Raw genomic sequence first — 14,651 nt, forward strand, 5'->3', positions numbered from 1 at the left:
CAACTTGATGGAGAAAGTGGAGTCAAGGTGACAGTACAGGCAGCTCAGCCAAGCTGTGCTTGGGAAGAGCTGAGTCCGAATGAGATCGCAGCTCTCCATAAATCTAAAGTCACTAACCAAACACACTCGGATCAAATGCACTCCGATTACACTCAAGTAGGTGGGTGGGAGAGTTCTAACTGCTTGTCCGCACCCACACAGCTTTGGAGATTCATCTTCAGTTAACTTTGTGGGCACAGGTCTCACCGAGAGAAAACATACATGTATGCATCCTCCCTGGACACACCTAAAACGCACACACTTAGCACGCATAGGGGTGGTGTAAGATGACTATAAACAGTCCTAGAAGAGGCTTCACACACAATGCGTTTCATAAACACCCTCTCCCACGTGGGGACGCACTGGAATCCCACAGAGCTAGGTATGCTGCCCGCACCTGGAAACCTGCCTTCGGACGTTTTTGCTCTCATTCCCTCTCGAGTCTCTCTAAAGCAAGGAATGGGATCTGTGTCCTGAGACGCAGTTACTGTTTCAAAATAATTTCACTGTAGTCAAGGAGAAAACAAACATCCTCATTTTGCAGTGGATGATGGGCGCACGCCCTAGAAAATTACTCAGCACTTGTTTTTCTCCTTTGGGGGTTCTCCAACAATAGTTTCTTCAAACCAACTGCAGGGAATCTCTAGACCCTATGGACCCGTCACCGTCCGGTTTTGCTTTAGAGGAATGATGTCTTGACCCCGCAGACCATCGCTTGGCTCAGAGGCGGGATCAAAGGAGCGCGCATCGCGGGGAGGGGGCGGACCCGGGAATGGGGCGTTATGAAACCTTCAGAACAGACGGCCCCTCCTCGGAGGGGAGGGACCGAGGACCGGAGCCTCGCTTTCTACAAGTCCCAGCGCTGGATCCTAGAACACAGTTCTTCCTGGCTTCGCTGACTGTGGCCGGGCCTCCGCAGCTCGCGCCGCCCGGTGGCCCACCGCCCCGTGCGCTCTCCACCCAAGGGCCTCGCGCGCCCCGCACCCGGCCATGTCGTCCTACACCCGCGTGGCGCTGGTCACCGGGGCCAACAGGGGCATCGGCTTCGCCATTGCCCGCGACCTGTGCCGGCAGTTCTCGGGGGACGTGGTGCTCACCGCTCGGGACACTGCGCGGGGCCGGGCGGCCGTGCAGCAGCTGCAGGCCGAGGGCCTGAGCCCGCGCTTCCACCAGCTGGACATCGACGACCTGCAGAGCATCCGCGCCCTGCGCGACTTCCTGCGCAAGGAGTACGGGGGCCTCAACGTGCTGGTCAACAATGCGGGCATCGCCTTCAAGAGTAGGTGTTGGGTTGGGTGGTCCCCGGGCTCTCCGGGGGTTGGAGACAAGGAGCCGCAGGCGCCCCGACCCCAATCCCTTCCACTTGAGTTATCTGGAAAGGCAGCGCCCGCCCCTCCGGATGAGCTCAGCTCTCGCCTCCCACGGCTGGTTCTCACTTCCCACAGAGTCGCGGGAGCGGTTCGTTTAGCTCAAGAGCCGCCCGGGTGCCGGGCACAGCGAGCCCCGCCCGCCCGCCGGCCTGTGCGGGCCTGTGAGCGCCCGTGCTCAGCTCAGGACCCTCCCAGAACCGACAGCTGCTGAGGTTTGCAAGAGAATCGGTCTCCTGGGAGTGGACCACGCCCTGCTAACCTCATCAGCTTTCTAATGCAAGAAACATTTTCTCTGCGAAGGGTCTGCAAGCTCACATTGGGCTTTCGCTTTCCTTGAAAGGGTGCATTCATAGATACCAGGAGGCATCTGCTCGGGACAGGAAGTGACTCTCGGAGGCATGATTAGCGCGCACTTGCACGCCAGTGGACTCGAGTCTGTTTAATGGAGAGCTTTGATAGGCTCTGGCAAAAAGGAAGCAAGCGTGGTTCCCACCCCCAAGGAAGCTATGTTTGTTATCAAACATATAAGCGTGGTTTATATAGCATCTTCCTTTGGGGCCGGGGGTTGGGGGTGGGGGAGTGGGGGCGGAGGTCAAGGAGATTACTTACCCTATTATTCGAATAAGAAAGTTATTGATCTGCTATGCGCTGCGGGTAGAAATAAACAGGCCAGCCTCACAACCTAGTGGGGAAGAGAAATCTAAGAGGCCGAGCGGAGGAAAACAAGGCATTGTGAAGCGTAAGTCTTCATCCCCTCGGCCTGCTGCACTAGGCAGCGCCGTGCACCCGCACCTGCAACACGGTCTGCGGGCTTTCTGGGAGCGCAGGCGGGGGGTGGCTGACACCCCCTGGAGCCGAACGGCTGGGGAATGGGTGGAGAGTAACCCGGCTTCCTGGACGACACACGGAGGCACGCTGATCTCAGCTGGAAGCTCTTGCCGCTCAGAGTGTGGGCAGTCGGCCAGCAGCACCTGCGACCCTGGGCACTCGCTGGACTCGCAGAATCTCCAGCCCCGCCCCCACACCTGCTGAATTATAATCTGCATTTTAACAGGATCCCCAGGTGCCTCCTATGCCCATTCAAGATTGAGAACTTTGATCACTGCTGCTCAAAGTGTGGCTCACAGACCCGTGGCTATAGCATCACCTGAGAACTGGTTAGAAATGCAAATTCCCGAGCCCCACCCCGGACCTTCTCAATCCCAAACTCTGGGAGCGGGGCCCAGAAAGTCGTGTTCTAACAGGCCCCGCAGGTGCTTCAGATACACGCTCGAAGTTTGAGAACCACTGACCTCGTGGCTGAAAAATTGTTTTAAAGTTAGCTTGTTTTATCTTTAATTAGAGATAAGATCCACTTTGTCTTGTGAATTTCAGAAAGAAATACGTGACTTTGTTTCCTTCTCTTTTTGAAAGTTGATGACCCCACGCCGCTTGACATTCAAGCTGAGATGACACTGAAGACAAACTTTTTTGCCACGAGAAACGTCTGCAGCGAATTACTGCCGATAGTGAAACCTCATGGTAAGTCTAGCTTTGTGGACTAAGCTGCCTCCCCTCTGCAAGGCGTGAGCCATGAGGGCTGTCCCCCAGGAATCACCCACGGGTGCTATTTCTCTGTAGTGGGGGGTAATAGCAAGCTGCATTTTCTCATAGTATCTGGCACCTCACCTGAACATTTCAGCTTTATTGAAAGATACGTATACCCCATACCTAGTTTATGGAAGAATTCATTCACCTTTCCTTCAGAACATATGTTTGTATGTATGTAGGCACGAATGCACTTAGGCGTGTATACATACATGTATGTTTAGCTACCTGATTCATTTGAAGTTTATCCTTGTGTAGGAAGCAGATGGATCTGAATGTACTGCTTTCCAAATGGCTACCCAGTTGTCATGTCAACACTGATGAAAAGTTCATCCTCTCCCCCACCCCCAAAAAAGAAAGATATGTACTATACATGGCGATGCTCTTGGGACCCAAGTCATGAACTCAACCCTAGAAGGATAAGGTGTTGCAAGTCCCCAAAGGCCTCTTGCCTTTGAGCAACTTCAGTGGGTCCTTCTCAGCCCCCCAAGGTGATGGGGCCTCACCCAGCTCACCTGGGCCCTAGGGAAAGGGTCTGTTCTCACATTATTATGAATTTTCCTGTGTTCCTTTCTTCTTGTACCAACCTTTGCCAAACTGATTCAGAATATCCAAGATAAACTTTTCTTTATTAGGAAATATCTTGCCCACACTTTCAGGTATCAATAAATAAATAACTTTTATTACTTTTTCCACAAACATTATTGAGTGCCTACCATAACCCAGGCATTACTCTGGAGCCAGGGATATAGTGGTGAGGGTTGTGGGCACAGACAGTCCTGTCTATGGAGCACAGAGTCCAGTGGGGGACTCTGCCCATTGCCAGCCTCCACAGGTGATTCTCTTTTACTGGTTTCTTAGTGGGATGGACCATAGAAAGCTCATGGGTAGAAGCCTTGGGTCCACGAGCATGGAGTTGGTGAGTGTCCAGGGTCAAGGGGATGGAATTTTTAAATGCAAATCTAAGCAAAAATAAATGGATATATACTGATATTTTTGCTTCCCTTTTTACAAAAAAAAAGACATTAAGTATAATGTTTGCCACCTTGCTTTCTTCATTTACTATATCTGGGGCTCATTCTTTTTTACAGCTGCATAGTATTCCATTGTAGCTGTGTCTTTTACCAAGTATCATGAAGTCATCTTCCTATGGATTTTAAAACCATAGAATTTGAAAGCTGCAAGGTATTGAAAAAAACTTACATTCCCACACATCTTCACTTTATAGAGAAGGGAACTGAGCCCCAGAGAAGTAAATACAGCCAGGTTTCCTGATTCACGCCTCAATCAAACCAGGATAATTAGCTCTAATAGGGGAAGGATTATAGCACCAAAAGATTGTGAACCAAGCTATTTTGAAAGATAAAAGAAGGCTTTAGGGAGGGTGGGTGGGGCTCAAGAACCAACCCAGTGCTGGTGAATCACTGTCTTTAACCAGTTTTCTGTAATAGTAATTCCCAAAGTGGGAATCTTTGGCTTTTAACACATTGAGAATAATTGTGACTTTTCAATAAACCTCACGTTTACCTGGGGGGCAAAACCCTGAGCATCACTGCCCCCTTGGTTTGTAGGGAATCACTTTCTCCCCATTCAAAACTGATTTAAAAGCCACTCTTTAGCTTTATAATAACACTTTAAAGAAAGTTATCCCACTTGCTTATTGATTCAAGATTGAGTGAAGAGGTTAAGCAACCGTTGAGCCACTAGGGGGAGCTACTTGCCCATTGTTTCCAGAATACAGTAGGGGTTGTTTCCAGACCCGAGGGGCCACCGGGACCTCAGCAAAGAGTGGTGGTGACCGTGTGGGCTCAGCCCTTCTCAGGGCTGATTGGACCCAATTAGCTGTCATCCCTTGACCTCTCCCCCAGGGGCGTGCCCTGAGATCAAAGAGGACACCTTTTCCTCTTAGGAGGTATTTTATTTCCACTGAAAGCATAGAGTAGCTCTTCTAATTGTTTTTCTTTTCTTTCCTCCGTTCCTGTTTGAATTTAATTCCTTGTAGCAGCCAAGCTGCTTTGTTTGAGAACAAAGCTGCTTAGCAAGTAATGAAGAACATAATTTCAGCAAAGCAGGATTCCTGGCCAAAATGTTGAAGTGAATCTACCCATTTAAAAAAAAAAAAAAATGCCAATCCAAACGAAACTGGCAGAAAAACTATAAATAATGGCTTAGAGTCTTTAAACAGATCACTGTCAGCTGCTCGTCTAAACAGACTAAAGAGATACCACAACTAAATGCAATTTCCACGATCCCACATAGGACCCTGGGTAAAAACGAACAGAAAACCTATAAAGGAAGATGATGGAGACAATTGGGGACATTTGAATACGGCCTCTAGTTTAGTTCATAGCGTTGTTTCCACGATAAATGTGACCACATTTGCAGTTATGGAAGGGAATGCCCTTATGTGTATCTGCTACAGTGTTTTAAGGTAAAGGTTCATGGTATTTGTCTACAATTAGGAGAGAGGGAGACAACAAATGTGGCAAAATGTTAACAATCCATGAACTCAGCTGAAGGGTATGTGGGTGTTTATTAAACTATTCTTGCAACTTCTCTGTAGGTTACAAAGTTTTTCGAAGTTAAAAGTTGGGAAAGAAATATGTTATTACCAGAGAGAGAGAGAAGGAAGGAAGGAAGGAAAGAAAAAAACTGAAGAGTCTGGGGTCCCTGGGGTCTATGTGAGATGCTTATGTACAAGAACAGAGTGAGGGCATCTCCTTGTGGGGCTGGGATCTCCCAGCATGCACACACCCCACCCCACAAATGTGTACCTGTGGCGAATGCCGCTCTGAAAATGAAATAAAATCCAGTTTTCCTGTTGGATGCAGAGAATATAGATTCACGACAATATGTAAGAAAAGAACCCCCCAAATTTGGTTCATTTTGATGTTGGACAAAATGTGTAAATTCACACATTTACTGGTGTTGGGATTCCCACCAATGCTTCTAATTGTTTTCTAGTTTCCAGCCTGCATGTTTTATTTTATGAAAAGAACTGTCTTTTTAGTAGCTGTGAATCATTGCTAATAAGATTAACTCATTAACTAATTATATTTATTTGTTAACTATGGGCTAAAGAAGGCAATGAAATCAAAACCAGGATGGAGAATCAACCCATTCCACGTGTAAAAGTATCCACCATGAAGGATAGACAAGGTCATCAGCAAGGGATTGCTTGACCCTGATTTTGGCACTCAGGGATACAGAGGTAGCCGCACGGTCCTAGGAAATCATGCACACTGATAGAGAGCTCTAACCTACGGGTGAGGCTGCCGTCTCTGGGAAAGCAGGTTCACAAACCCCTGGAGTGTATGTGTGTTGGGGGGGTGGGGGCGGGGGAGGGGATGTTTTGTAAAACTACCTGTTGATTCTACTACAGACCTACCTCCTGCTCACCTAATGATGAATCACTGCTCTTTAGCCTCTGTTATTGACAGAAATGTGTTCTTCCTTTTGGGAGAATAAGGGACAAAAGGTGGCAACCCACTGGTGCCTTCTTGAGTCGTTTTTGAATGCCTTTGGGAGGTTTTTTAAAATGGCTTCTAGAGTTATTTTTTAAATCAGCAATTACACCTGCCCCATGACTCAATCACATGTTTGTCAATAGTCAACCAATGATTGTTTCTCTGTGACATGTTTCCATATTTTTATTATTCTGTTTCAGGCAGAGTGGTAAATATCAGTAGTTTACAGGGTTCCAAAGCCCTTGAAAATTGCAGCGAAGATTTGCAGGAGAAGTTCCGATGTGAGACACTCACAGAGGAAGACCTGGTGGACCTCATGAAAAAGTTTATAGAGGATACAAAAAATGAGGTGCATGAGAGGGAGGGCTGGCCAGACTCTGCTTATGGGGTGTCCAAACTGGGGGTCACGGTTTTATCAGGAATCCTGGCCCGGCATCTGGACGAGAAGAGAAAAGCGGACAGGATTCTGCTGAATGCGTGCTGCCCCGGGTGGGTGAAGACGGACATGGGGGATGCTCACGGCTCCAGGACCGTGGAGGAGGGGGCTGAGACTCCTGTGTACCTGGCCCTGCTGCCTCCAGATGCCACCAAGCCTCACGGCCAGCTAGTCTGTGACAAAGTTGTCCAAAACTGGTGAATGTCTGCTTTGGCGCTTGAGGCTTAATAAACGTTCGGAGAATGAATGATCGAATTCCGGTGCTGTCGTCCGAGGTCTGCTTCTGTCCTTGGGGAGCATCATAGGAATCTCGCTGTGAGAAGGTGTTTGGTTCTGGAATCGAACTCAGTGATTTTGTTCTGCCCAAGCTCTACCCTGAGAAGGAGATGAACCTAGTCCAGTGGTTCTCAAATATTAGAAGACATTAGAATCACCTGGAAGGTGTGTTAAACCATTGCCCAGAATTGGGGTCCAAGGGTGGGCCCAAGATCCCAGGTACTGCTGGTATTAGGATGGCAGTTAGAGAACCCCTAGTCTCCTGAGAGGTCCCAGGGCTGCAGAGCGGGTCCCAGCCATGTTCCGGCTGTCCCCTGCTGTTTCTGGGTTGTCAGCTCTATAAGGATGAGGATTTATCCTGTTTCCTTAGTTCTGCAGCCCTGCTCTATGTCTCATTCTGTTTTCCTATATGTGAGTACATTGAAATTGGTTCTTACACTTATGAAGTTGTATGGCTGGAAGGACTCAGGAGGAATATCCTTATTTTGTTGGGTTATGGTTTCTTCCATAATGGGTTTTCCACTTGGGTTTTGCATTCTGCGTTCTTCCCAGAATGTTTGCAAGGTTGCCCTGCCACTCTTTTCATCTGGTTCATGCCTGGGCAACCGTGTCCAGACTATTTCTTTGTTCTGACACATGCAGATGTTTTCTCCTTAACCTATTCTGCTGCCCTGTGATAGTCCAGGGTGATTCTCTGGATGCGTCCCTGAGCCCCTTTTATGGTCTCTGAAAACAGTCAACTCCACTCCTTTCAAATGGGATTGGTTTTGCAACTAGCCTCCTGGGTTCTGGTTATACCCTGTAGAGAAAAAGACTCAGCAACAAAAGGATCTTACAAAAGACAAGAAATATATTTGCAAAGAAAGTTTGCAAGGGAGTCAAGACTTCAGAAGGAATGGGTAGCCAATGTTGACTAAAAAAAATGCACAACGTGAGAGCTGTGAGTTGAGTTTATTTGGGGCAAGATGAGGACTGCAGCCCAGGAGACAGCATCCCAGGAAACTGTTCCAAAGAGGCAGGGGGCAAGATTAGGATACATGTATTCTTGGTAAAGGAGGAGTACATGCAATCAAACACATTTTTTTGTAGGGGGGTTTCTGCGAGTCACGAGGAGCAGGCGTCACCATGTAGGGATTTAGTGCTCTTCTAGAGATGAGGAGATGCAAGTGTTGGGCTCATCAAATCAACTCCTGAGAACATCTAACTATCTGAGGACCTGTTCCGTCTGGCCCAATTTTCCAAAGCACAGAGTACCTCATTCCTGGTCTCCACCCTGAATTCCCTTCAGGGGATGTGGAAGGTCAGCAGCTGCAGCAGCACGTGTGATTTAATCCTTGTAGTAGAGGCAGATGGCAGGTGCCCATGGCAAGCGCCAACTTACAGTTGACACCAAACAACAAAAATGCAACAGGTGCACAACGGACAAAATATAAAGGAAAGAAACCACAAATTTACCAAGTTTATGATGGGCTGTTCACAGTGGGAAACAGCAATGTTGTTGCTTGATTCTGACCACAAGTGTCACATATCTCCTGACAAGAGCATTGCAGAAATAAGGGGTAGTGGTGTTTTCCATTTGGAGATCAGTAAAGCATGTAAGTGCTCAAGGTTTCATTTCTGTGGAGGACCAGGACTACACAGGTGATACAGGTATTTCTGGTCCATGACAGGGTTCAAGGTATTTATTATTCTCGACTTTTGGACTTGCAATGGCCCCCTGGCCTGTTCAGCTCTCACAACCCTCACATCCCTTTTCTATCCACTTTGGGTGGAGGGAAGTCTGAATCCCACCCAGACTGCATTTCACTTCCTCTAGCCATCTCTACATTGCCTGATTAAATCCAGTATATTCGTCTCAGACCACAGCTCCTAAAACATTTTAATGACTTTTTGCCTGGTTCTAAAAGCATTTTAATGGCTTTTGATGTTTCCTGAATATCTTTCATACTCTAGGCTTCTGCAGGCAGCTCCCAGACTGCTGCCAATGATGGGCAGAAGCACAGGGACCATGGATGGCGTCACAGACAGGAAATGCATGAGGAAACAGGCCAATCCCTTTCATCCCTTCTCCCCTTTTTGTCTCTAGCCATATCCCACCTTGACATTTTTTGGATCCACATGTAGCCCACTTAGAAGACCCCTAATTGTAAACTGCTTATCAGAATGGCATTTCTCATTTTCATGGAAAGGTCATGGGGGGGCTCTTATTGGATGGTCTGCTAGCACCCTCTTCTCAAGAATTACCTCCTGGCCCCACTCCCCCTGCTTGTTCCCCATGTTTGCAGCTGCAAGGTGACTCTGTCCTGCTAGCCTCTGCTGACGGCTCCAGCTGTAGACCCCTCCTCTGAAGAGCAGGACTAGCTGGGCAGGATCAGGGCATGCTCAGAGCTACTACTGTGAGTGGCCATGCCCCACCCCGTGTGGTCTAAGGAGCAGAGGGAGCCGGGCATAGCCAGAGAAGGAGGCAACTGACTCTCAAGAAGAACAGCTAGAGTGGCCCAAAGAGAGAAGCCCCTCCTCCCCCACTGGCATCCATTCCCCAGCTTCGTGTTCTAAGAGATGCTCCAAGCAACTCTTGTATCCTTAAAAGAAGTCTCCCTTTTCCTTAAGCTGGTTTGAAGTGGCTTACTGTTGCTTGCAACCAAAGGAGTCTAACTAATAGAAGTGCATGAAAACATTTCATAGTATGCTGCAATGGAAAAAAAAAAAGGCTTGGAATCAGAAGGGAAAAAAATCATGAATTGGGAACCCACGGCATACTAGTCCATATGTCATGCTTAGTTTCTTTCTCAACGTTGTTTTACATAATTCTCACAGCAGTCCTCTGAGGTAGTTATTAATGTATTTTCCAAGTGAGGAAATAAAGGCTTGGAGAGGCTGATTAACTTACCCAAGATCACACAGCTAAGAGTCAAGAGTCAGAATTGTATCCAGGACTGTCTGACAGCAAAATTCCTTGGTACCTAGCACTTGGTACATCCAGCCTCACTGTATCTAAAGACCACGGGCAACTCCCTTGGTGTAAAAATTAAGGGAGGGACTTCCTAGGTGGTGCAGTGGTTAAGAATCCGCCTGCCAATGCAGAGGACACGGGTTTGATCCCTGCTCCAAGAAGATCCCGCATGCTACAGAGCAATTAAGCCTGTGGGCCACAACTACTGAGCCTGCGCTCTAGAGCCCGTGAGCCACAACTATTGAGTGCGTATGCCACAACTACTAAAGCCCACGCACCTAGAGCCCGAGCTCCGCAACAAGAGAAGCCACCGCAATGAGGAGACTGCGCACTACGATGAAGATTTGCCACCACTCTTTACAACTAGAGAAAGCCCGTGTGCAGCAACAGACCCAATGCAGCCAATAAATACATAAATTTGTAAAAAAAAAAAAATTAAGGGAGATGATATGTCGAATCTAAGGGATTTGCAAGCCATGTGGCTATTAGATCCCCAAACCAGCCTCTGTGTGAACTCTTCCATAAAGTAGATACATGAAATAAGGTGTTTTTTTTTTTTAAAGTCTTTATTGAATTTGTTACAATATTGCTTCTGTTTTATGTTTTGGTTTTTTGTGCCCCAAGGCATGTGGGATCCCAGCTCCCCAACCAGGGATTCAACCTGAGCCGCCCACCCCCCACCCCCTGCCATGCACTGGAAGGTGAAGTCTCAACCACTCAACCACTGGACCACCAGAGAGTTCCCGAAATACAGTTTTAAAGTGGCATATTTTATTTTTTGTTTATTTTTTTTGGCCGCTCCGTGGGGCATGTGGGATCTTAGTTCCCCAACCAGGGACTAAACCCACGCCCTCTGCAGTGGAAGTGTGGCGTCCTAAGCACTGGCTCACCAGGGAACTCCCTAAAGTGGCAATATTTTAAATAGATTATCTCATACAATGTGTTTTCAGGCACCAAATGGAGCCAGAGATCCCATCCACATCAGCTTCTCTGTGATACACTTTTCTAAGTTGACACCCGTGGGAAACCCAAACACAGCATCAGCTTTAGACCTGGCCTGTAGATTTCACCCTCACCTACTGAACTGTAACAGGATTGTGACAGCCCAAGAACCTGAACAGTGATGCAGTGAAGATGAAACAGGTAATAATGAGGACCCTGACAAAGGTTTGCTTGTTACTGCAAGTCAACCACAAAGTGGGCACAGCATCAACTCCTGAACTACGCAAGACTTCTACCCAGATGGGGGAGAAGAGACAGGCTTAGAGAGTCACCAGTGCCTGCACATGGAAACTCAGAATGCATTTCCCTGCCCAATCTTCCTAATAAGTGGGCCAGCCTGATCCAGAGAACATCATTTCCTTGATTTATAGTGACTTCTTTATTGTCAAATGGGGTAAAGTTCTGATTTAAATTACATCTGAAGTGCCCTAATTCGGGTATTATTATGCAAGGAACCTACACTATTCACATGTCTTAAACAGATGAACACAGCTCGGTAGATCAAGGGTGACAAGACAAGGTAACCCAAGTAAACAGATCCTTTTAAGAATAAACTTTCAAATCTTAGTGGGGCACATTTACCATCAATCCTGATTATAAATGGAGTTCTTCTTTCAAGGGGTTACACTACCCTTATTCGTCAAAGTTAATTTAAATTAATCTCCCACACACCCGGCATTCTTTAGACCTAGGTGACCTAACTACAAGGCATATGTATTATTTCATATAAATGCAACAGGACAAAGTTGTACATGGTGGTTTTGGCACAAACTGATTCTTCTTAATGATGGGTATAAGTAGTTCTTTTGTCTCTGTTAGTTCAATACAGTGTGGAGCATGGCTAAGACTTGAGAAACCAAAAAAAAAAAAATTAAAAATAAAAAATAAATTTAAAAAAAGAAAAAGAAAAAGAAGCTTACCTGTTTGTCAATTTTGTTTTTGTAAAAATGGAGTCTATCACATCTTCATTAGGAAATCAATGTTCGTGAAATTCTTTGTCTTGCCAAATGCTCAATCCTTTACTTTTCTTCTGTTTTTACTTTAAGACCATTCTTAGAATTGACCATTAGAGGATTTACATCTAGGGCTCTCGGTACATGCTAAATGGATAGAGATGGAATCAGAATCAGAAGCCTGGCTGGGCAGAGGTCAAGCACCCCAAACCATTAAAATATTCTTGGTGTTCGAGGGAGGTGATAGATCCCCTTGAGAATCTGATAAAAACTCTATACTCTTTCTTCAGAAACATACATAAACACAAATTATTCTACACAATTTCAACGTGTTCATGGGCTCCCCACTCCCACCCCCCACCCCCAAACTCTTTCATGGATGGCCTAGCATTTATGAGCCCCAGACTGGATCTGAAAATTCCCAGGGAACCGTGAGGGGTTAAATTGTTAGAGGCCTCCACAGAAATCACCTCCTCAATCAACAGGTGGCACTGCTCTGGTTGGCTGGGGGCCGAGCTGGCGCCATCAGGATGCTCAGGTGAACTCTGCCTGAGTCCCGTCATCAGGTGCTTCTTGCTCTGCAGCTGTCAGGCCAGGCTGGGTGGGCCTGGACTGTCCAAGTTCGAAGGCTCCTGAGGATGACAGGAAGGGGTTAGAGTTTATCTGGAAATATTAGTGCTCGTTAGGCTTGATGTGAGGCCTCCTTTCTGAGCCAGAGCCCACATAAGGAAGCTCATTCCAGGAATTATCTACCTCACCTTCTCTGATGCCAAGGGTCGGAAGAGTGCGGCCTGTGGGACAGGCACACCTTAACAGGGTCGCCAAACCTCCAGCGGCCCAAGTGTGTATAGCAGGGTTCATTTCGCTTCCTCCCCGAGGGCCGCGTGCCCTGAACCCCACCTCTCTCGGGTCCAACGGTTCTCCTCGTCTGTAACTCCAAACCCCTCCTTGGGCCGGCTGATTCACTGGCCGAGGTCCCCTTCCACTTGGGTGTGTCTGGGGAAGGCCCAGGTAAGGGGCTGGACACCCCCCCACCTATGCTAGGCCTCCCCAGGAGCAGACCCGCAGCGTGGACTGGAGCTAGCTGTTCCGGCTGAGAGCGGCGTCCACCGCCAGGAGCCCGCGGGAGACTTGGGGTGGGGAGCCGGGCGCCTCGGACTCTGCGCTCAGGCCCCGCCCCCGCGCACTGAGGACCCGCCCTCGGGACGCGCCCCGCCTGCCGAGGTACCGCCTCCTTGCCCCGCCCCCCAAGTCAAGGGACCGCCTTCCGGGCCCTGCCCCGAGGGTCGAGGAAACGCCTTCGGCCCTGCCCCACGCACCAGGGGCTCTCCCTTCGCCCCGCCCCCACGCGCGGAGAGCCCGCCTCCCAGCCCTGCCTCTCCCAGTCCGCAGAGGAGCCCCTCCTTGGCCCCGCCCCCTATGCTCTGAGGGCCCGCCTCCCGGCCCAGCCCTTTTAGGCCCCGCCCCCAAGCACCGAGGGCCCGGGCCCGGCCCCGCCCCCACACGCCGCAGACCCGCCCCCGCCCCCTTCCCCGGCCCGCCCAGTGTCCTGGTGCCTAGGCCACCGGCGCTCGGGCGCGGTGCTTCCTCCGCGCTCCCGGCCGCTTGACCCGCCGCGTCCAGATCGGCTCCTCCGCGCCTCCCGTAGGCGCGCCCGCCGAGAAGGGCCGCCGCTGCCGGTAAGTCGGGCGCGCGCCCTCGGCCGATAGGCGAAGCCGAGGGAGCCGGGGCGTCTCCTCTCGCGGGCCCGCGAGCGGCGGGGGCGTCCTCCCCGGGCGCGCCGGGTTCGGGCGGCGCCTCGGGGGCGGGTCCGGGGCGCAGGTGGCTCCCCCGAGCGCGGCCCGGGCCCGCGGCGCTCGCGGCTGCAGTGCGGGGGCGGCCCCAGCCAGGCCGCTGGTGGGCGTGGGCTCCGGCCCGGGACCCCCGAGGGCAGCCCCGGCGGCTGAGCGGGGTCCCCTCTCGGTTCCCCCCGGCTCCCGGCGGAGGAGGAGGGGCGGCCGGGCCCGGCGCGGCCTCTCGTGTGGCAGGTGGAGGTCAGGTGGGTCACGGCCCGCCCGCGCCTCACCTCGCCGGCGGATGCTGAAGCTGCGGCTTTGTTTGCTCGCGGTCCTGGTCGAGGAGTAGGGCCGGGGATCGAGACCTTTATGAGATGAAGGCTTTCCTTTTAAGGGAAGACCCCCTTCCCCAGGAAGTCTTCCAGGCTGGCCCCAGGAGAAGGGATCCGAGCCGCAGTGCTCGCTCATCCCGCCTGGCCCCTGCGTCTTGCAGCATTGCCGGCTGCGGCCGCCGCGGATGGTCCTTTAGCAGCTCGGTGCCGTCGCTTATGGAGGCTGTTACCCTCAGGTGTTTCCCTAACCTGGGACAGCTGCCCTACACTTGGGAGGACCTTGTAGGATGTTTTTGGTAAGGCGGTGAAGGCGCTCCTCTCCCCCCAAAGCTTGCTTCTATTATGTGTCTTACATTTTTTCCCATACAGTGTAATTACTACTCTGAAAGACCCGATTCAGAATCCTGTGCCCTAGAGTTGATTAAACCACTTGCAGATGAGTGTTTCTGTGCTGTGACTAA

At 50.0% G+C, this 14,651-nt stretch overlaps 2 protein-coding genes and 1 long non-coding RNA gene across 5 annotated transcripts in view; 2 read left to right on the top strand and 1 right to left on the bottom strand.

Annotated features, from left to right (window-relative positions):
• Positions 1-842: 842 nt before the first annotated feature.
• Positions 843-7,149, top strand: CBR3 (carbonyl reductase 3). The gene is made up of 3 exons (XM_057697088.1): positions 843-1,318; positions 2,823-2,930; positions 6,664-7,149. The coding sequence occupies exons 1-3, from the start codon at positions 1,030-1,032 to the stop codon at positions 7,098-7,100; spliced, it is 834 nt and encodes a 277-aa protein (XP_057553071.1). The 5' UTR covers positions 843-1,029; the 3' UTR covers positions 7,101-7,149.
• Positions 7,150-10,651: 3,502 nt separating this feature from the next.
• Positions 10,652-13,237, bottom strand: LOC130830120 (uncharacterized). The gene is made up of 3 exons (XR_009047730.1): positions 12,842-13,237; positions 12,554-12,715; positions 10,652-12,230 (listed from the first exon to the last, which is right to left on the bottom strand). It is a non-coding gene; the product is annotated as an uncharacterized LOC130830120 (long non-coding RNA).
• Positions 13,238-13,637: 400 nt separating this feature from the next.
• The window catches only part of DOP1B (DOP1 leucine zipper like protein B), a 115,464-nt gene continuing 114,450 nt past the window's right edge, over positions 13,638-14,651 (top strand). For all 3 annotated transcript variants that reach the window (XM_057696811.1, XM_057696812.1, XM_057696813.1), the window contains exon 1: positions 13,638-13,762. The gene's annotated coding sequence lies outside the window, so the exon portion shown is untranslated. The remainder of the gene's footprint in view (positions 13,763-14,651) is intronic.

This window comes from Hippopotamus amphibius, chromosome 10, assembly GCF_030028045.1.
Source record: "Hippopotamus amphibius kiboko isolate mHipAmp2 chromosome 10, mHipAmp2.hap2, whole genome shotgun sequence".
NCBI lineage: Eukaryota > Metazoa > Chordata > Mammalia > Artiodactyla > Hippopotamidae > Hippopotamus > Hippopotamus amphibius.